Source organism: Trachypithecus francoisi, unplaced genomic scaffold (assembly GCF_009764315.1).
Source record: "Trachypithecus francoisi isolate TF-2019V2 unplaced genomic scaffold, Tfra_2.0 Lachesis_group5, whole genome shotgun sequence".
NCBI lineage: Eukaryota > Metazoa > Chordata > Mammalia > Primates > Cercopithecidae > Trachypithecus > Trachypithecus francoisi.
The window spans coordinates 10,938,337-10,959,339 of record NW_022681470.1 but is presented as its reverse complement, the minus strand read 5'-3'; the positions used below and the strand labels follow the sequence as shown (position 1 = coordinate 10,959,339).

The 21,003-nt window shown below is 39.3% G+C and overlaps 1 protein-coding gene across 8 annotated transcripts in view; it reads left to right on the top strand.

Moving 5' to 3' along the window:
- RYR2 (ryanodine receptor 2) overlaps positions 1 to 21,003 on the top strand; it is an 805,689-nt gene that overhangs the window by 550,980 nt on the left and 233,706 nt on the right. For all 8 annotated transcript variants that reach the window (XM_033200167.1, XM_033200166.1, XM_033200162.1 and 5 more), the window contains exons 30-34: positions 14,408 to 14,616; positions 15,247 to 15,599; positions 16,223 to 16,337; positions 17,980 to 18,140; positions 19,986 to 20,145. In XM_033200167.1, coding sequence (XP_033056058.1) covers positions 14,408 to 14,616; positions 15,247 to 15,599; positions 16,223 to 16,337; positions 17,980 to 18,140; positions 19,986 to 20,145 — 998 coding nt within the window. The remainder of the gene's footprint in view (positions 1 to 14,407; positions 14,617 to 15,246; positions 15,600 to 16,222; positions 16,338 to 17,979; positions 18,141 to 19,985; positions 20,146 to 21,003) is intronic.

Genomic DNA, 21,003 nt, shown 5'->3' with positions numbered 1-21,003 from the left:
TAGAGACGGGGTTTCACCGTGTAGCCAGGATGGTCTCGATCTCCTGACCTCGTGATCCGCCCGTCTCAGCCTCCAAAGTGCTGGGATTACAGGCTTGAGCCACCGCGCCCGGCCGCAAATATATAGTCTTGGATTTTAAGATATATATGTACCTCAACCAGTATTTCTTTTTCTTTTTTTCCTCTTTTTTTTTTTTTTTTTTTTTGAGACAGAGTTTCACTCTTGTTGCCCAGGCTGGAGTGCAATGGCACAATCTCAGCCTACTGCAACCTCCGCCTCCCAGATTCAAGCTATTCTCCTCCCTCAGCCTCCCAAGTAGCTGGGATTACAGCCTTGTACCACCACACCCGGCTAATTATTGTATTTTTAGTAGAGACGGGGTTGTACCATGTTGGCCAGGCTGGTCTCGAACTCCTGACCTCAGGTGATCCACCCGCCTCAGCCTCCCAAAGTGCTGGGAACAGCATGACAGTATCTCTGAAAATGGAATATTCACGTGCCCATGACCCAGAAATTCTACTCCAATTTTTTAGCTACACTAATGTGTCTCAACAGTAGGAGATATGTACAAGAATGGTTGTAGGAGCACTATTCAGAATTGCCAAAGCCAGGATACAACTGAAAGCACACGGAATGGATGAATAGACTGGAAACTACAGTAACAAATGACAACATGGATATCTAAGGGAAAGAAGTCCCGAAAGATAACTATGGTAGGCCATATAATGTCCTCCAAAGATGTTGATTGATGACCTACTCTTGGAAATCTATGACTATGTTACCTTACATAGCCAAAGAGATTTTGTTGATGTGATTAAAATAGTGATCTTGAAATGAGGAAATTAACCTGGATTATCTGGGGAACCAATGTCATCACAAGGATCTTTATAAGAAGGAAGTAGGAGTGTGTGTGTGTGTGTGTGTGTGGTGTGTGTGTGTTTGAGAGAGAGAGAGAGAGAGAGAGAGAGAGATCGGTGGATCAATTGATCTGGGAGTCAGGGAAAGCCAGAGACCTCTAGAAGTGACAGAAAAGTCAGGAAGTGGGTTCACTGCGGAGCCTCCAGAAGGAACTCAGCCCTGTTGAGCAATAGGTTGGAAGATACTTATAGTGTTTTTAAAAGAACCAACTAAGTAAATAAAAACAGATGATGATGAGAGTATGTCATGAATAAAAGGTTATCAGTAATCCACGGTCCACTTCTGTGCATTTTGAATTTTTTTTTTTTTTTTTTGGAGATGGAGTCTTACTCTGTCACCCAGGCTGGAGTGCAGTGGTGCGATCTCAGCTCACTGCAACCTCCACCTCCCGGGTTCAAGCGATTCTCCTGCCTCCCCCTCCCAAGTAACTTGGATTACAGGCACATGCCACCATGCCTGGCTAATTTTTGTATTTTTAGTAGAGATGGAGTTTCACCATGTTAGCCAGACTTGTGGCTGGTTTTGAGCTCCTGACATAAGGTGATCTGCCTGCTGTGGCCTCCCAAAGCACTGGGATTACAGGCGTGAGCCACCACACCTGTTCTGAAATTCCTAAAGAAGAAACAGGAGCATGTCTGTGGAGCTTTTGGGACCGATCTAGTAAGAAGAGGAGAATTTGATGATAAAGGCATGAGTATGAGAGGAGATAATTACTCAAGTTCCTGATAAGGTGAAAGGGGGTGTGATCTCAAGCACAAGTGGATGAAATGAGACAATTTTTTCATTTTAGCACAGAAAAAAAAAGGCTCAGGTACAGGTCATAGTAGTATCCTCTCTTTTATGAGCTGGGTGCCTTGTGTGTGTAGGGGAACGCCCCAAGCAAAATGAACGGTTTTGGATGAATGGCTTCTCTGTATTTCTTTCTCTTCCCCAATTCCCTAGTGTTTGATTGTCTCATATCCTACATAGTCGTTTGGTGCCTCCCATTACCGCCTTCTCTGGAAGCCTATTTCCAAAGGGAAGCCTCCCTTCCATCTTCTAACATAAGCCTACACAAGAGAATTTCTTTCAAAAGATTTCTGAACCAGAATTGATCCAATGCCCATGTTGGATGTATTGTTTTGGAGACTTATTTTGCAATGCCTCTTTTGGAGGTAATTTTGGAGACTTGTTAAAGTCGCTTATCCATTCTGCAGTTTTGATAAGGTGGTGAGAGTGGGGGCATGTACTCTCCCTCAGTGTCTCTTCCTGCCCACATCTTTGGGGTAATCTGTGACCTCTGGAAATGGAGGAGTCCTGCAGTGAATGACTTAAGATACTCCTGGCCACATGGAGAAATGGGTTGTTCCTTGATGACCTCTTGGGTTGGGTTTATCTCTCCCTATTCTTTTGTACCATTAGAATAGTAACATCTCAAGGGCTGAGAATCAGATGTCAGCCTAGAGGAAAAAAAAAAAAAACCTAAGAAGGCCAACCAGTGGCTTTTATTCTAAGTATCTGGAGAAACAGAAGCAAATCTTCTGGTTCATTTATGATCTAGCCCAGCTCACCAATTAAAAAAATCAGAACTTGAGTCCCAAATCCTAGCTCATAATAAATTGTACTTTTTCTTTGCCTTGTGGTCTCTTCCTTGCCGTGTGAGGATAACTTGCTTTTTTTTTTTGAGAGGGAGTTTCACTCTTGTTGTCCAGGCTGGAGTGCAGTGGCATAATCTTGGCTCATGGCAACCTCTGCCTCCTGGGTTCAAGCAGTTCTCCTGCCTCAGCCTCCCAAGTAGCTGGGATTACAGGCATGAGCCACCACACCCAGCTAATTTTGTATTTTTAGTAAAGACAGGGTTTCACCATTTTGGTCAGGCTGGTCTCGACCTCTGGTGAGCCACCTACCTTGGTCTCCCAAAGTGCTGAGATTATAGGCGTGAGCCACTGCACAGGGGGAAAATTTACTTCTTAAAGCACACTGATAGGGCAAATTTCCATGGGTCAAAAAACTATTATTAATTTAAATAGGAAAAAGTGCATTATTGAGCTCCTGTATTAAACCTAATTTGTATTAAAATTATACTAAATCAGTTGGGCGCAGTGACCTATGAGACAGAATGAAACCCTGTCTTAAAAAAAAAATACTAAATCTCCCTAAAATGAAATCAGTAATTAATTAACATGTCATACTCTCACCTAAATGTATTCCCTTCTTCACTTGTTCTTCAGTTTGGTGGTTAACCGGATTCCCTTACAGAATATATCATACCCAATATGTACATAATTCAAACCTCAGTGTAAGAAAAGCAAAACAAAACCAGCAACAATAAAGTTTGGAAAAAAAACAATAAAACCAAAGGAACATCAGTGAAAAAATGCAGATGATATCCGATTTACCCAGCATAGTGGCAGCACGGGGAAAACCATACACAAGAGTCTTCCCTGATGGGAAACGTATGGTCGTCTGCTGAAAGAACTTAGGTGCTATGGGCTAATTCTTACTACTGTGAGGATGACTGCATGTCTCACTCTGCTTCTTCTTCGCTCCTCCAGAGCCATGTGAAATCCCAAGAACTCTTTTATTTTTTTTGAGATGGAGTTTTGCTCTCGTTGCCCAGGCTTGAGTGCAATGGCGTGATCACGGCTCACTGGAACCTCCACCCAGGTTCAAGGGATTCTCCTGCTTCAGCCTCCCGAGTAGCTGGGATTACAGGCACACACCACGACGCCTGGCTAATTTTTTGTATTTTTGGTCGAGATGGGGTTTTACCATGTTGGCCAGGCTGGTCTCGAACTCCTGACCTCAGATGATCTGCCTGCCTTGGCCTCTGAAAGTGTTGGGATTACAGGCATGAGCCACTGCGCCAGGCCCCAACACTGCTTTATTTTTATTTATTTATTTATTTTTTTTAAAAAATGAAGAAATGCCTTAAGGGGTAATGAAATGAATTTCCACATAAAGTAGAATTCAACTTCTTCTAATGAGGGGTTGTTTTTGGGTTCCTTGGAGCTCCACACACATGGCTTTGGAGGGCATGTGTCTGCTAGCAGATACAGCATTCTGAATACAAACCGTGTCTCCATTCCACCTGTTATGGACTGAGTTGCGTAGCTGTAACCCTCAATGTGGCTGTATTTAGAGATGGGGTCTTTAAAGAGGTAATTCGGGTTAAATGAGGTAATAGTGTGGGGCCTTAATCCAGTGTGACTGGTGTCCTCGCAAGAAGAGGAAGAGACGCCAGGGTTGACTGTGCTCAGAGAAAAGGCCATGTGAGGGTACAGACAGAAGGCTGCCATCTACACGCCATGGAGAGGGACCTCAGGAGAAACCAAGCCTGCTGACACATTGATCTTGGCCTTCCAGCCTCCAGACTGTGAGATCACACATTTCTGTGGTTTAAGTCACTCAGTCTGATCATTTCTTATGGCAGTCTGAACTGACCAATACACCACCCCTTCTACTCTTGCATCCTCTACTAAGCTAGTACTAGTCTCAATTTATTCTTTTTGGGAAGAGCCTCATATTATCAGTAGTTTGAAGAGCTAATGATATCCTTAATTAAAAATAAGTGAGTCACCTAAAATCTTGACATATAGTTTATGGTAAAAGAATGGTTGTTTATGCCTGGAGATTACCTGCATTCTACAATGTCTGCTGTGGATACATATCTTGTGTTGTCCATTTCAAGCTTCTCAGCTCTTCTGCAAGCAAAAATCATCTCAGAGGCCTGTGATGGTTATAATCAAATCCAGAAACAATGCTTTTGAGTCTGTATTTACCACCCGAAAGGACAGTGAATAAAATTGAATTCCTGGTCCTCTCAGAACTCGTGGAATTCCTTTCCATGGAAGAAAACCAGAATACTTTTGTAATGAAAACAGCTGTATAGCTGTAGACAGAAAAGAAAATGAAAAACAGAGGCAGGGGTAACTTTCCATTATTGATTTTATCATGCTGCTGTTTTAGAAAAAAAGGAAGGAAGCCAGGATATAGAACTGCCAGTTTATTCCTACAGTATGCTTTGTACCCTCAGTTGAAATATTGCAGCAGTTCGATTATTTGATGGAAATCTGTGGCTGATCCAGAAGACTGGCTTTCAACGTGGAGTGAATTCAGGTTAGTAGGTCTGCACCATCCCCAAACCCACCTGCCTGGCTCCACCACAACAGCTGAAGTTCCTGTCACCAGCTTCCTCTGTGCAACCTGCTATCATGATACAGACCTGGGAGAGTAACTTATTATTGGGAATCTCCTTAATTAGAAATTAATGCTTGTCAGAGGAAGGAAGAAATCAGGACTGTGAAGCCAACTTCTGTAGTAGAGGAATCCAAGTACAACCCAATTCTGAAATGATTCTTGTGTGGCCTTGGGCAAATAGCCTGTTTTCATTTCCTTAAAATAAAAGCACAAATTAGAGATGATCTCTTCTTGTCTAGTTCAGTTCTAACATTCCAGACATTGAAGGCAAGTGATTTTGTGTTTGTTTTTGTTTTACATGCCATCTCAGAATTCTTTACTTTACTTTTATTTTATTTTATTTTTTGAGACAGAGTCTTGCTCTTGTTGCCCAGGCTGGAGTGCAGTGGCACGATCTCAGCTCACTGCAACCTCCACCTCCTGGGTTCAAATGATTCTCCTGCTTCAGCTTCCCAAGTAGCTGGGATTACAGGTGCCCACCACTATGCCCAGCTAATTTTTTTTGTATTTTTAGTAGAGACGTAGAGACGGAGTTTCACCACGCTGGCCAGGCTGGTCTCGAACTCCTAACCTCAGATGATCTGCCCACCTTGGCCTCCCAAAATGTTGGGATTGCAGGAGTGAGCCTCTGTGCCTGGCTAGCATTCTTAAAAAAAAAATCAACTTTTATTTTAGATTCAGAAGATACATGTTCAGGTTTGTTGCCTTGGTATGTAGCTTTATGATGAGGTTTGTGGTACAATTGATCCTTTCTCCCAAATACTGAATATAGCACCCAATAGTTTTGCAGCCCTTATCCACCCATCACAGTAGTCCCCAGTTTCTATTTTTACCATCTTTATGTCAATGAGTACCTACCCAGTGTTTAGCTCTCACTTGTAAGTGAGAATACACAGTGTCTGGCTTTCTGTTCCTAGGTGCTGCGATATCGCCTCTGGCTGCATCCGTGTAGCTACAGAGAAGATGATTTCATTTTTTATAGCTGCATAGTATTTCATGATGTATATGTACCACATTTTCTTTATCCAGTTCACTGTTGATGAGCACCGAGGTTGATTCCATGTTTTTGCTATTCTGAATTGTGCTGGGATGAAACATATATGAGTGCGTGTTTCTGTTTTTGGTAGAATGATCTATTTTCTTTTGGAGATATATATATATATATATATCTCCAGTAATGGGATTGCTGAGTTCAATGGTAGTTCTGTTTTAAGTTCTTTGAGAAATCTCCAAACTGCTTTCCACAGTGGTTCAACTTATTTACATTCCCACTAACAGTGTATAAGCATTCTCTTTTCTCCATGACCTCATTGGCATCTGTTCCTTTTTGACTTTTTAATAATAGCTATTCTGACTGTGTGAGATGGTAGCTCTTTGTGGTTTTGATTTGCATTTCTCTGATGGTTAGTGATGGGAACAGTTTCTCATGTTTGTTAGCTGCTTATCTGTCTTCTTTTGAAAAGTATCTGTTCATGTTGTTTTTTACTTGTTGGGTTATTTAAGTTCCTTATAGATTCTAGATATTAGACCTTTGTCAGACACATAGTTTGCAAATACTTTCTCCCATTTTGTAGATCGTCCTTCTCAGCATTCTTGATTCAAATTCTAGCATCCATTTAACTACCTATAGAAACGTAAACAAATGATTTAACATCTTAGTTGTTTCCTCATCTGAAAAAATGGGATTAATATTAAATAATATAGGCAAAAGTGCTTATGTATTATGTGGCACATAGTAGGCCACAAGCAGCTAGCTGTTACCTTTTCTTCTGATCAAAAATGTGAATTTACATCTTAGTATAATATTGGTCATTTTTATCTGCTTTTTGGCCATTTGGTTTGGGTTTTATATTTAATACATGGATTCCGAACTGTGTTTCAGAAATGTTAAAATTTGAAATAATTTATTCTTAGGAAAAGCTGGTACCCTTGTGATCTGTTTTATCTTCCTTTTATTGTAGCCCCAGACAGAGATTTCAAGCCTGTATTTTGCTTCTACATCTTTGGGACTGCCAGCTCCTTGGCTGGATTTGCATGCTCATCACCCTCCCCTCTGCTTTGGAGCAGGGAGGCTCATCAGCACAGAAAGTTAAAATTTGCTGAAGCCATCTGTCTTTTGTTGGAGGAAGCAGCTTAGCCATAAGTTGTAGCTACTGTTTTAACAGATTTGCAAATAGTTAGGGTGGGTCTGGCTCAGGCCCAAGTAACTGATTGGGCTCATGTGCACTAATTTAAGATCCACTGCCAGAATGAAAATTTCCCTTGTATATCATCAAGCTCTGTTATTTGCAGGGTGTCAATTAAGGTAACTGGAGAGAAGATCAAGAACATAAAGGACAGGAAGGTGGGATCCATATTTTACATGTGCTGGGGGAGAGGCATGATTTTTTGGAAATCTGTTTTGTTGTGTTGAAATACTTGTGTGTGTTCTGCCTACTTCATGCTAACAAAGAATTGAACCCCAGTTATGTTTTGCTATGGAGTGATGATTAAGAGTGATGTCATTTATCAACCTGTTTTGTTCAATTTATGCCAAACATTTAGTCTTAATAGCATTTATCATTTTCTGACACTGTATGATGTATACAGTGGTATACAATGGTAACTAGTTTTTTATTTACCTGTTGTCTGTCTTTTGTACTCAAAGTTGTGCTCCAGAAAGTCAGATGCTATTTTTGATTTTGTTCACTATATTCCCAGTGTGTAGAACAGTTCCTGGCACATAGTAGGTGTTCATTAAATATTTGCTGAATGGAGACACCTGATACTCTCTGAAGACAATGTAGAACAGTAACTTAGAAAAGGGGTTGGCAAACTAAGGCCTGAAGGCCAAATCCAGCTCACTACCTGTTTTTTTGTTTGTTTGTTTGTTTGTTCATTTTTTGTTTTGAGACAGGGTCTCTCTCTGTCACCTAGTCTGGAGTAGTGTGGAGTGATCATAGCTCATTGCAGTCTTCAACTCCTAGGCTCAGGTGATACTCCCATCTGAGCTTCCCAAGTAGTTGAGACCACAGGCACATGCCATCGTGTGCAGCTAATTTTTAATTTTTTTAAATAGCTCTTTGAAGAACAAAGTTAACTCCTAAGCAATGTGCCCAGAGTCAACCTAATTTGTTAATTTTTTTTTGTAGAATCAGGGTCTCGCCTTGTTACCCAGGCTGGTCTCAAATTCCTAGGCTCAAGTGAACCTTCTGCCTCAGCCTCTCAGATACAGATACAGGCATGAACCACTGCCTTGGCCCTGCTTTTTTAAGTAAAGTTTTGTTGGAACACCACCACACTTGTTTGTTTCCAAACTGTCTATGGCTGCTTTTGCACTATAGCTCAGAGTTGAGTAGTTGCAACAGAGACCACATGATCCATGAAACCTAAAATGTCTTCTCTCTAGTCATTTATAGAGTTTGCTGAGCCCTAGGTTAAAGCGTGGGCCTTGGGATCCACCAGACTTGGATTTATTTTCTGGTCACTTAGCAGCTGTGAGGGCAACTCATTTAAGCTCAGATTTTGGTTTCCTCGTGTGGAAAATGGTAATAACAATTCCTATCTCATTGAATGGTTGTAAGGGTTCGCCCAGATGAAACATTGGGAAACATTAACTACTAGTATGAAGCCGTGTGTACTGCGAATTTCATTTATTGGCGGCTTCTTCATTATGCAGGATACTTGGCCATATACTGAACAGAGGGAGGTGATGGAGGCCTGGCCCTTTCTCTGTGTGGCAGCTGAACAGTACCTGTAGTTTTTCTCCACTCTGTCTTCTTTGATCCCATTGCCACGTGGTTGTTTCTGCTGTATATAGGCCATATTTTAAAAGTAAATGTAGTTTCTAGAAATATTGGTTGTTTTGTTATAATAGCTTATTAAAACCATAATCTCAGAAGTAAGAATATGATTTGATTTTTACTGTTAAGTTCTGCTTTACTTAAAATGAGAAAAAAAATATGCTAGTTTCTACTTGTGGATGTACTTGCATAAATACATTCCTTTAAAGGAGAGCAACACAATAAAGCAATACATAGAAATACCATCTACTGGTATAATTGCTATAAACTAATGAAAAAATGGCATGTATTTAATTATTTATTTTAAAAGTAATAGCTTGCTTTTGAATATTTGGAAAATACACAGGAATATAATGAAAGTGATTAAAAATTACAAACATTCCCACTACACAGAGAAAAAAATTGACATTAATGCATCTCTCCCACTTAAAGAACTGAGATGATATTGTAAAAATAATTTTCCATCACCCCCCTTTAAACTTAATATTATAAATTTTGTCCAAAGGCATAAAAACATTTTAAACATACTTTTTTGTTTTTTTTAAATCAACTTTTTATTTTGAGAACTATCTGCCCTGCAGAAAAGTGCAAAAAAAAAAAAAAAAAAACTTCAGTAACATCTGTATATTCTTTACCTGGGATCGTCAATGATTTTTATTTTGTCATATTATTTTATCTCTCTCTACGGTTTATTTTCTTGAGCCCTAAAGATGATTTTTAATGGTTGCACATATTTAATCTATGTATTTATCATACTAATCATTCTCTTCTCAGGAATAGATTAATTTCTCTTTTTACCTTTTTTTTTCCATTTAAAATTTAGTTCACTGAGCATCCATGCTAAGCATTATACACGTAAGATCTAATTTTAAAACTATAACCCTAAGGGACAGGTGTTACAGAAGATAGGAGTAAAGCTTAGAGAATTTAAGTAACTTGCCAAAGGTCAAATAGCTAACAAGTGGTGGGGCTAAGACGTGAATCCTGGTTTATTGGACTTAGAACTCTGTGTTTTTAGTCACTTCATGGTCATATCCGTCTGCCATCTTCTTAGATGTTAACTCTCCTACAAAACCTTCCTGACTCCCATCTCTCCATGCTTCCTTTGCTCCTAGAACCCTGTCTGCTTAGATGGATGGTACACTATTTCAGTATAATAACTTTTTTCTTTTTTTTTTTGAGATGGAGTCTTGCTCTGTCACCCAGGCTGGTGTGTGGTGACACAATATAGGCTCACTGCAATCTCCACCTCCCAGGTTCAAGCAATTCTCCTGCCTCACCCTCCCAAGTAACTGGGACTACAGACACCCACCACTCCGCCTGGCTAATTTTTATATTTTTAATGGAGAAGGGTTTCACCATGTTGGCCAGGCTGGTGTTGAACTTCTGACCTCAAGTGATCCACCTGCCTCAGCCTCCCAAAGTGCTGAGATTACAGGTGTCACCTCGCCCAGCCAGTATAACTTCTTTTCTTTCTATGTCATTAGACCATGAGCACGTTTTACCCTGTATCTGTGTTAGTCATCTTATACTCCTACTTTCTGACACATGGTAGTTGCTTAGTAAGTAATTATCGAATAAGTAAATAAATGATTGAAAGCTTCTTAATACATATTACCAACTTGCTCTACATAAATCTTGTACTAGTTTAAGTTGATTAGGAGGATTTCTGTTAGTGAATTTACTACCTACCAACATTTAGTGTTAGGACTCAAACAATACGTTGTTTGGGCCATTTTACGTCCACATCACTCTTACAAATTTCTTTATGGGAAAAATGTGGGTTTGTCCCATTTTATTAAACAAAATTTTTTAAATGAAAGCTATTATTTGTTTTCATAATAAAAAAATATATATATATAGAAGAAAATTTGTTACATTGGGAGCCATAGAGAACAAAAGTACCCAAAATTCCACTATTCTGAAGCTTTTAAATAAAAACCCTACTGGTGTTTTCCTGTCTAAAAATAAACCATATGTTATCTTTCTTTCTTTACATAATAATTACTGGAGTATTTTCCTATGCATTAATGGGCCTTTCAAAACCAAAATTTCAATGGCTGAATAATGTTCATCTCATGAAAAAAAGTATATTTATTATCAAAACAGTATTCTAGAGTTGTAAACATAGCTATGGGGAACAGTTTAGGACATAAATATTTGTGCGTAGGACTAGACTGAGGATTTTAAATGAAAGTATTTCAGATATGCAGAAAAGTTTAGGTATTAGTAAAACAAATATCCGAAGGTCAACTATACAGATATTTATGGCTCTCCAATGACTTTCCATGTAGGCTAGGAACTCCTTCTGCAAATAAAGTGATCAGAAAGAAATAGATGTTTACCGTTTAAGGAGATGTTTCTATCTTGGTATCTCCTAGTTTATGTTAAATGGGTGCTAGATTTACTAACTTCTGCTAATGCAGTTCAAGCTGTCTGAGAACTATTGTATTTACACCGTGCTTTTTCTTTGATTTCTTTGGGGACACTCATTTAAAACAACTTTCCTTGAATGTAGCTTTAAGAGCTGTCACAGCTGCAGATACAGCTGCAATTTTTTTTAGTTTTAACTAGAAACTCATCATTTACCCTTCCTCGAACACAGCTGGATATGTTCTTTTTTCCTGGTTGGTGGCACTGTTATACAGCTATTCATTTGACTATATGTTGATGCATACAAACTGGTGAAATCATTATGAATTATTGGATGTAATTTTTATCATCTTATGCTATTTTGGGGGTTATATATTGCTTGCACTGCCATTAATTTCAATAAGAGAAAAGTGTGTAAATCATGACAGAGCTAACTACAATTCTTGTCAAAATTGTTGGCTTATTCTTAGGATCCATTGCTTTTATGCTCTACAAATTAGAGGATCTAATTTGTCTGCATTCCAGCACTGATGTTTTTAGTGTGCTGCCTACTTGAACATTCATGTAAAACATTATAGAAAGAAGTGAAGGCCAGGCACAATGGCCCACACCTGTAATCCCAGCACTTTGGAAGGCCAAAGCAGGCAAATCACCTGAGGTCAGGAGTTCGAGACCACCCTGGCCAACATGGTGAAACCCCGTCTCTACTAAAAATACAAAAATTGGCCGGACACAGTGGCACGCACCTGTAGTCTCAGCTACTCGAGACGCTGTGGCTGGAGAATCACTTGAACTTGGGAGACAGAGGTTGCAGTGAGCCAAGATCACGGCACTGTACTCCATCCTGGGTGACAGAGTGAGACTCTGTCTCAAAATAAAATAAAATAAAATAAAATAAAAAAGTAAACACCCACCCCTGATAAATATCATCTCGTCCTTTGTGGGAAAAAAAAAAAAATCTCATCTCCTTTCTAACTCATTGTGTTGCCAATCAATTCCAAAGAGCTCAAAAAAACAATTAACAAAGTTAGTATAGTTTCCCTTTTTGTTCAATAGAGGAAAGATTTGCTAACTCTGACACACACGAGAAGAGCTTATGAGATAATACCACACATCTACAACCATCTGGTCTTTGATAAACCTGACAAAAACAAGAAACGGGGAAAGGATTCCCTATTTAATAAATGGTGTTGGGAAAACTGGCTAGCCATAAGTAGAAAGCTGAAACTGAATCCCTTCCTTACACCTTATACAAAAATTAATTCAAGATGGATTAGAGACTTAAATGTTAGACCTAAAAACATAAAAACCTGAGAAGAAAACCTAGGCAATACCATTCAGGACATAGGCATGGGCAAGGACTTCATGTCTAAAACACCAAAAGCAATGGCAACAAAGTCAAAATTGACAAATGGGATCTAATTAAACTAAAGAGCTTCTGCACAGCAAAAGAAACTACCATCAGAGTGAACAGGCAACCTACAGAATGGGAGAAATTTTTTGCAATCTACTCATCTGACAAAGGGCTAATACCAGAACCTACAAAGAACTCAAACAAATTTACAAGAAAAAAACCCATCAAAAAATGGGCAAAAGATATGAATAGACACTTCTCAAAAGAAGACATTCATACAGCCAACAGACACATGAAAAAATTCTCATCATCACTCGCCATCAGAGAAATGCAAATCAAAACCACAATGAGGTACCATCTCACACCAGTTAGAATGGCTGATCATTAAAAAGTCAGGAAACAACAGGTGCTGGAGAGGATGTGGAGAAATAGGAACACTTTTACACTGTTGGTGGGACCGTAAACTAGTTCAATCATTGTGGAAGACAGTGTGGTGATTCCTCAAGGATCTAGAACTAGAAATACCGTTTGACCCAGCCATCCCATTACTGAGTATATACCCAAAGGATTATAAATCATGCTGCTATAAAGACACAGGCACACGTATATTTATTACAGCACTATTCACAATAGCAAAGACTTGGAACCAACCCAGATGTCCATCAGTGACAGATTGAATTAAGAAAATGTGACACATATGCACCATGGAATACTATGCAGCCATAGAAAAGGATGAGTTCGTGTCCTTTGTAGGGACATGGATGCAGCTGGAAACCATCATTCTCAGCAAACTATTGCAAGAACAGAAAACCAAACACTGCGTGTTCTCACGCATAGGTTGGAATTGAAAAATGACAACACTTGGACACAGGAAGGGGAACATCACACACTGGGGCCAGTTGTGGCGTGGGGGAGAGGGGAAGGATAGCATTAGGAGATATACCTAATGTAAATGACGAGTTAATGGGTGCAGCACACCAACATGGCACATATATACATATGTAACCTGCGTGTTGTGCACATGTACCCTAGAACATAAAGCATAATAAAAAAAAATATTTTATTGGTTTTTGTTCTATTGCTCATTGCTATTACATCTAAATATAAGATTATATATATAATTTATGCATTATAAATATATCTCATGCAAAATACATGCTTCATACATTAAACATGTATTTTTCCCCCATGCTTAGATCCAGTTTATTCCAGAAAAAAAAAGCCAAAATTTTCTTCAAAGATCAAAAGCAACTATCAGTAGATGGAAAACTTTAAAATTCTTTCCTCCAATTATTTTTTTTCTTGAGCTATGTATGAGGAAATCTATAGCTCAGACTGTGTCTGGTGTTAGTACATATCAGGCTCTTTGGCCAGAACGAAGAGCAAGGCCAATGAACCGCATCCCTGGTACTTAGTTTCTTCTCACTTTCCCTATATGAGAGAGTGCATGCACTGCTCAGCAAGGAGACTGCAGGGCAGGGATCTCTAGCATCCCCGGAGGCCCAGGGGCTGCATAGCAGTTACTTTGTCTTACAGAGTTAAGTCTGAGATGAGAGAAGGGATTTATCTAGGGCCCACAGCTAGTAAATTATAATGTCAAGATCAAATCCTGGTTTTCTCACCCTTACAGGTAATATTTAATGTCGTTGTTCCCTTTATTACACTGCTTTTTTCACCCTTTGTGAGAGCTTTGTGACAGCTCTCACAAAGTTCAGTCCTGGAACAGTATGTGTGATAATTCCATACTAACAGGATCATATAGTAATGGTACTAAAACTTTCTATTTTTTTTTTCTTCCCAGGATTCATACCTGTGTGTAGCCTTGGAGTGGCTCAAGTGGGCAGGATGAACTTTGGAAAGGATGTCAGCACCTTGAAATACTTCACCATCTGTGGCTTACAAGAGGGCTATGAACCATTTGCCGTTAATACAAATAGGGATATTACCATGTGGCTGAGCAAGAGGCTTCCTCAGTTTCTCCAAGTTCCATCAAACCATGAACATATAGAGGTTTGCTTTTTCTTTCAAAATCAGGCCATTTCTAAAAAGCAGGAAAAGAATATCTTTGTACATAGGAACTTCTGCTTAGACAATTATTTTACTTACTTAAAATGATGACCTTGATGTGTTAATACAGAAGTGGAATCTAAACAAAGATGGCACTTTGTACCAGCTGTCAGTGGATGGGAAACTTACATTTTTGCTTTCAATTCTTTTTTTTCCCTTGAGCTATGCGTGAAGAAGTCTGTAGCTCAGACTGTGTGTGGGGTTTGTACGCATCAAGCTCTTTAGTTAGAAAAAAGATCAAGGCAAAGGGAGCCACATCCATTCTAGTAAGTTACGTTACAAGTAGCTTATTAGAATGAGGAAAAATACTTCCCTTTTTATGTGTGGGCAATGTCGGGCTGAATCTGAATATACAGAATTATAAGATAAATTTCCGAAACCATCTTTAGAGACAGAAGCAGAACTCTATGACTATATCCATAGCACAGTAATCTGTTTAATTATCTCTTGCAAAATGATGCCATGCGTGGACTGATTTGGGATTCTGCAAACGTGATGTGCCTTAGGCATCTTTAGAATCAGGAAATCGACAACGGTGATTGGAATGTGAACTATTGCTTCTTCATTTGCTAGGTGACCAGAATAGACGGCACCATAGACAGTTCCCCATGTTTAAAGGTCACTCAGAAGTCTTTTGGTTCTCAGAACAGCCACACTGATATCATGTTCTATCGCCTGAGCATGCCGATCGAGTGCGCGGAGGTCTTCTCCAAGACTGTGGCTGGAGGGCTCCCTGGGGCTGGCCTTTTTGGGCCCAAGAATGATTTGGAAGATTATGATGCTGATTCTGACTTTGAAGTTCTGATGAAGACAGCTCATGGCCATCTAGTGCCCGATCGTGTTGACAAAGACAAAGAAGCTACCAAACCAGAGTTTAATAACCACAAAGATTATGCCCAGGAAAAGCCCTCTCGTCTGAAACAAAGGTTACTATTTTATACACTGTGATTTTAAGTTTGTAGTTAAGTGAGGAGGGTTACAGTCCAGAGTAAAGGGTCTCCTAGTGTAAGGTTTTTCCTCCCCTCCTCTTCCTCCCCCTCCCCCTCCTCTTTGTGCGAAGGATTCTATAAGGAAAAATTAAGCAACCTGTTAGTCATCTAATTTGTTAGCATAGATGCTATCTATCTCAATAGTTATTTTTTAAGATGTCTATGTTTACATTCTTGCCTGAAACTTGCAGAGTATTTTCTCCAAATAGTATTTTTTTATGATAAAGGCAGCAAGTTATTTTAACATCTTTTCTTATACTAAATCAGATTTTCTCAGTCTCAGCACTATCGACAGTTTAGGCCAGACAATTCTTTGTTGAGGAAACAACTTGGACATTGAAGGATGCTGAGCAGCATCCTGACCTCCACCCACTAGATGCCAGTAGCACTCCATCCCCCACACTGTGAGAACCAAAAACATATATCTCCAGATATTCCCAGATGTCCCCCAGGGAGCAAAGTCGCCCAGGTTTAAGGCAACTCAATTGATTATATGCTCATATTTGAAGTAGACAGAACATTTTAATGTTGCTTATTGTTAGTCCTCTAAAATATTTCAGATTTTTGCTTAGAAGAACAAAGCCAGATTATAGCACAAGCCATTCTGCAAGACTCACTGAAGATGTCCTTGCTGATGATCGGGATGACTATGATTTCTTGATGCAAACGTCCACGGTATGAGGTTGCAGCTTTTGTCATTTATTTCTATTTTGTCACTCATTGTCACTCATTATGCTTTACATCTCAAATAACACATACTGATTCATCATACTTAGTAATATTATTTTTAAAATGTCTGTTTCTGTTTTTGGATATATTTTGGGGACCAAAAGTTTGAAAAAAGTTTATGTATTATGATAGATATTATGCAGTAAAAGAACTATTTTAGGAAAAATATTTTTAATGGCATGCGTAATCTTAATTTTGCTATTCTATTTCTTGACAAAATTTTAAGTTGCCCTTGAATTTTTCAACTACTTTCTTCATCTTACTGAATTGTCTAAAGGAAGATCAATTGTCATAATTTGTGAGAGGTCAAGCTTTGCTCTCTTCCATTTTAAATTCTCAAGGCTACTTCTCCTAAAATGCTACATTGAAAAAATATTTAGTTGTGTTCATTGTAGAGTGCTCCCATATTTTAGTTTGATGTTCACATGTTCTGAACTATTTCAAAATGAGTTTAGGCTGGGCACAGTGGCTCAAGCCTGTAATCCCAGTACTTTGGGAGGCTGAGGCGGATGGATCACCTGAGGTCAGGCGTTTGAGACCAGCCTGGCTAGCATGGTGAAACCCTGTCTCTATTAAAAATATAAAAATTAGGGGAGTGTGGTGGTGGGTGCCTGTAATCCCAGCTACTAGGGAGGCTGAGGCAGGAGAATTGCTTGAACCCAGAAGATGGAGGTTGCAGTGAGCTGACACAGTGTCACTGCACTGCAGCCTGGGCGACAGAGTGAGACTCCATCTCAAAAAAAAAAAAAAAAAAAGTGACTTTAAAATGTCAAAATGTTTTATGTCAGAGAAAGGAAAGGCCAAGAATGTGCAAAAAGGTGGGTGACAAGTATAAAAACCCTAACATTGGCCAGGTGCACTGACTCATGCCTATAATCCCAGCACTTTGGGAGGCCAAGGCAAGTGGATCACCTGAGGTGAGGAGTTTGAGAACAGCCTGGCTAACATGGTGAAACCCTGACTTTACTTAAAATATAAAGATTAACTGGGTGTGGTTGTGCACACCTGTAGTCCCGGCTACTTGGGAGACTGAGGCAAGGGAATCTCTTGAACCCAGGAGGCAGAGGCTTCAGTAAGCTGAGATCACACCACTACACGCCAGCCTGGGTGACAAAGTGAGAGCCTATCTCAAAAAAAAAAAAAAAAAAAAGCATAGATTTGTATACATGTATAAGCTTGAAGAATTTGAAGCTTCCCTATGCTTAATGGAGTCATGATTTTATTACATACATATACTGTATATATGTGCACGTATATATGTGTGTATATTACACACATGTAGCGCACACACACACACACACATGCTCACCAGCATAAAAAGACTTAAATCATTTAGCATGTTTGCTCAGATCGCGTCTTTTCTCTTTCCTGTTATTTCTGATTTAATTCAGGATCTTTGATAAAAGACATCTCTTAGTTTGTAGTGTTAGTCCTTTGTGCCTACAATATTTTCATTCACCCAAACAGTTTTAAACCAAGAAGTGAATTCTTAAGTCATTCACAGAGTTAGACACAGTTAGGATTGCAAATCCAAGTTTTGTTTTGTTTTGTTTTACTTTGCCGATATTTGGTTTTGCTATCTTCACAGTACTATTACTCAGTGAGAATCTTTCCTGGACAAGAACCTGCTAATGTCTGGGTGGGCTGGATTACATCAGATTTCCATCAGTATGACACAGGCTTTGACTTGGACAGAGTTCGCACAGTAACAGTTACTCTAGGAGATGAAAAAGGAAAAGTGCATGAAAGGTTGGTGTTCCTCAATTTTTTACAAGAATGACATGTGAAAAACATATTGGTGAACCTAGCTGTTCCTTTTCTTTGTATTTTATGACCAAGATATTTCTATTTGTAGGAACAATATAATCAAGGCATTAATGTCAATGTCGTTTTTGTTACTCATACAAACAAGTAAGGAATCTAAATGTATTAAACGTGCAAGCATTGTACAGTAAGACCAGTGCAGTCTTTTGGGGTAATGATCATATATTCCTTCAGGTAACATGACTGACAGCTTGGGTTACCAATACTTAGCCTTTGTTTTAGAGATGAGAGATGGGTGAATGTGAGGCTTTTAACCAATGACTTGATCTATATTTTGGAAACTGGCTACGTGGTGGGGAGAAAACTGTGAAGACAATGTGGGCTGGTAGTTTAGACCAGGTGGACGCATTTGAACTCAGACTGAGGAGAAGTGGGTTCTTTCCTCAGCTTTGCCATTGACTCGCTGTGTGGCTTTGGGTAAGTCAGTTACACTTTCTGTGCCATCTTTTTTCATTTGTAAAACAAACCAAACTCAAACCAAACCTTCAAAAAAGTGAAGAAGGCTATCTTCCTTGCAGAATAAGACAAGAGAAGATCTGACCATTGGCTTCTACTATTTGTGCCCATGCATCCTCTCTGATCTGCTGTGACAGGTCTCAGAAAGAGTCCTTTATAACATTGCTTTTCTTCTATACTTGCACCATCATTTTTTGGGAAACTCATTTTCCTGCCCTCGGGTTGTAACATATGAAGCATAATGGACTTAGCATTTGCAATGGGGGCCCAGCAAAAATCTCTAATGAAGAGCTCTTTACATAAGTATGGGACAAAAAAACCACGTGTCTCCAGGAATATTCTTTGGGGGCCACACTTAATTTGCAGGGATGGCAGCCATGTAACTAAATAACTCAATATAGGGATGGGATAACTGAAAGATGATTTTGTTGGAGAAAATGGAAGATAGGGAAGGGTCATTGGATTTTACATACATTGTGTGAAGAAATGCAGCCTACATTTGATTACTCAAAAACGGATTTATCCCAGCCTTTTTGTTCTTTTCCTTCTGCTTGCCTGCCTTTAGCCTTTTTCGCTAGTTTTGTTAATATGTTTACTGTATAGTGGCAGAGAAAGAGAATGCTGATAAGGCTCAAATACTTAACTTTGTTACCATCTCTAGTAAAAGTTGTAGAGAAGGTGAAAATCAGGTGGCATTTGTGGTTAACATCACTGGGTTTTTTTTGTTTGTTTGTTTGTTTGCATATTCTAGTTAAGTCTGTCTCTCAGATCACTGGGAATTGTCCAGAAAGGGGCAAAATTTTAGCCAAATTTTAAATATATCAAATCGCTGAAGGCTTATGTGGAATTTGCCTGAGGACTTTGACAGTGTTTGGAAACAAATGCTTCTCATTTCAGAACAAGTTGTGAAAAAAAAAAATTTAAAAAAAAAACTAAAAAAAAAAAAAATCCATGAGATGAAAATTACAAATTTGGATGATTTTTAAATAGTTAAACTTTTTTGAACCCAGAAAAAAGGTCTAGTTTGGTTTGAGTTTTTGGAGAGAAGGTGCAGGTCAGTTCTTACTTGGTTCCAAATTGTTGACCTGTCTTCATTAGGTGTGAAATGTAGAGACGTATAAGACCTGATTCAGAACGTCCACTGCAGTCAATGGAGTTTTGCTCAGAATCACAGAATCGGGCCCATTGTGCACCTCTCCCATTACAGCATGAGCTTGTTGCTTGCGCAGCATAATTTAGTTAGTTTGCAAGATATACCTGCTTTCTCTTTTATCTGTGGTTGTACAAAGATAAAAATGTTCTTTTGAAATTCAGCATCAAACGCAGCAACTGCTATATGGTATGTGCGGGTGAGAGCATGAGCCCCGGGCAAGGACGCAACAATAATGGACTGGAGATCGGCTGTGTGGTGGATGCTGCCAGCGGGCTGCTCACGTTCATTGCCAATGGCAAGGAACTGAGCACATACTATCAGGTACGTGGTCAGTGATGGTATCAGGCTTCTAGGGAGGAAGACTTTTTTCCCCATTAAAGGAAAACACAGTTTGTAAGATCAAAAAGTAAAATAGACACATGTACATGTGCCCCTGGTTTGAAAGCCAGCCAAGCAGACCTGCCCCCAGCAAGCCCTCCCCGTAGCTGTCCCAGCCACTGCACTCCTGTGACCTCAGAACCACCTTGGTGGCCTTATCCCAACAAAGCTGCACAATCACCACCACAAATGCCTGTAGCTAGGCCACTGAGGCACTTGCCGATGCTGCTGACATAAATTACATCTGAAGAATCTGCACAGATACTACATTAGTGCATCCACCCAGATCCAAAACCAGTGTATTCTACCCAACCGATACCCTAGAACCCATCTACAGGAAAAACTATTTTCCTACAAAAGCTACTTCGTAAAATTGGAAGAGGCTACTATTTTACCAGATGAGCAGATATCAAAGGAACATGAAAAACATGTGAATGGAAGAAAACATGACTCCTTCAAAGGAACACAATAATTCTCTAGTAGCAGATCCCCGTCCCCAAAATAAATTTACAAAATGCCTGAAAAGAAATTCAAAATAATGATTGTAAGGGAACTCAGTGAGATACAATACAATGCAGATACTTCAACAAGATCAGGAAACCAATTCATGATCTGAATGAGAAATTTAACAAAGAAACATATATAGTAGAAAAGAACTAAACAGAAATCTTGTAACTCAAGAATTCAATAAATGAAATAAAATACACAACTGAGGGTTTCAACAACGGACTAGATCAAGCATAAGAAAGATTTTGTGAACTTGAAGACAGGTCGTTTGAAATAAACCATCCAGAGGGAGAA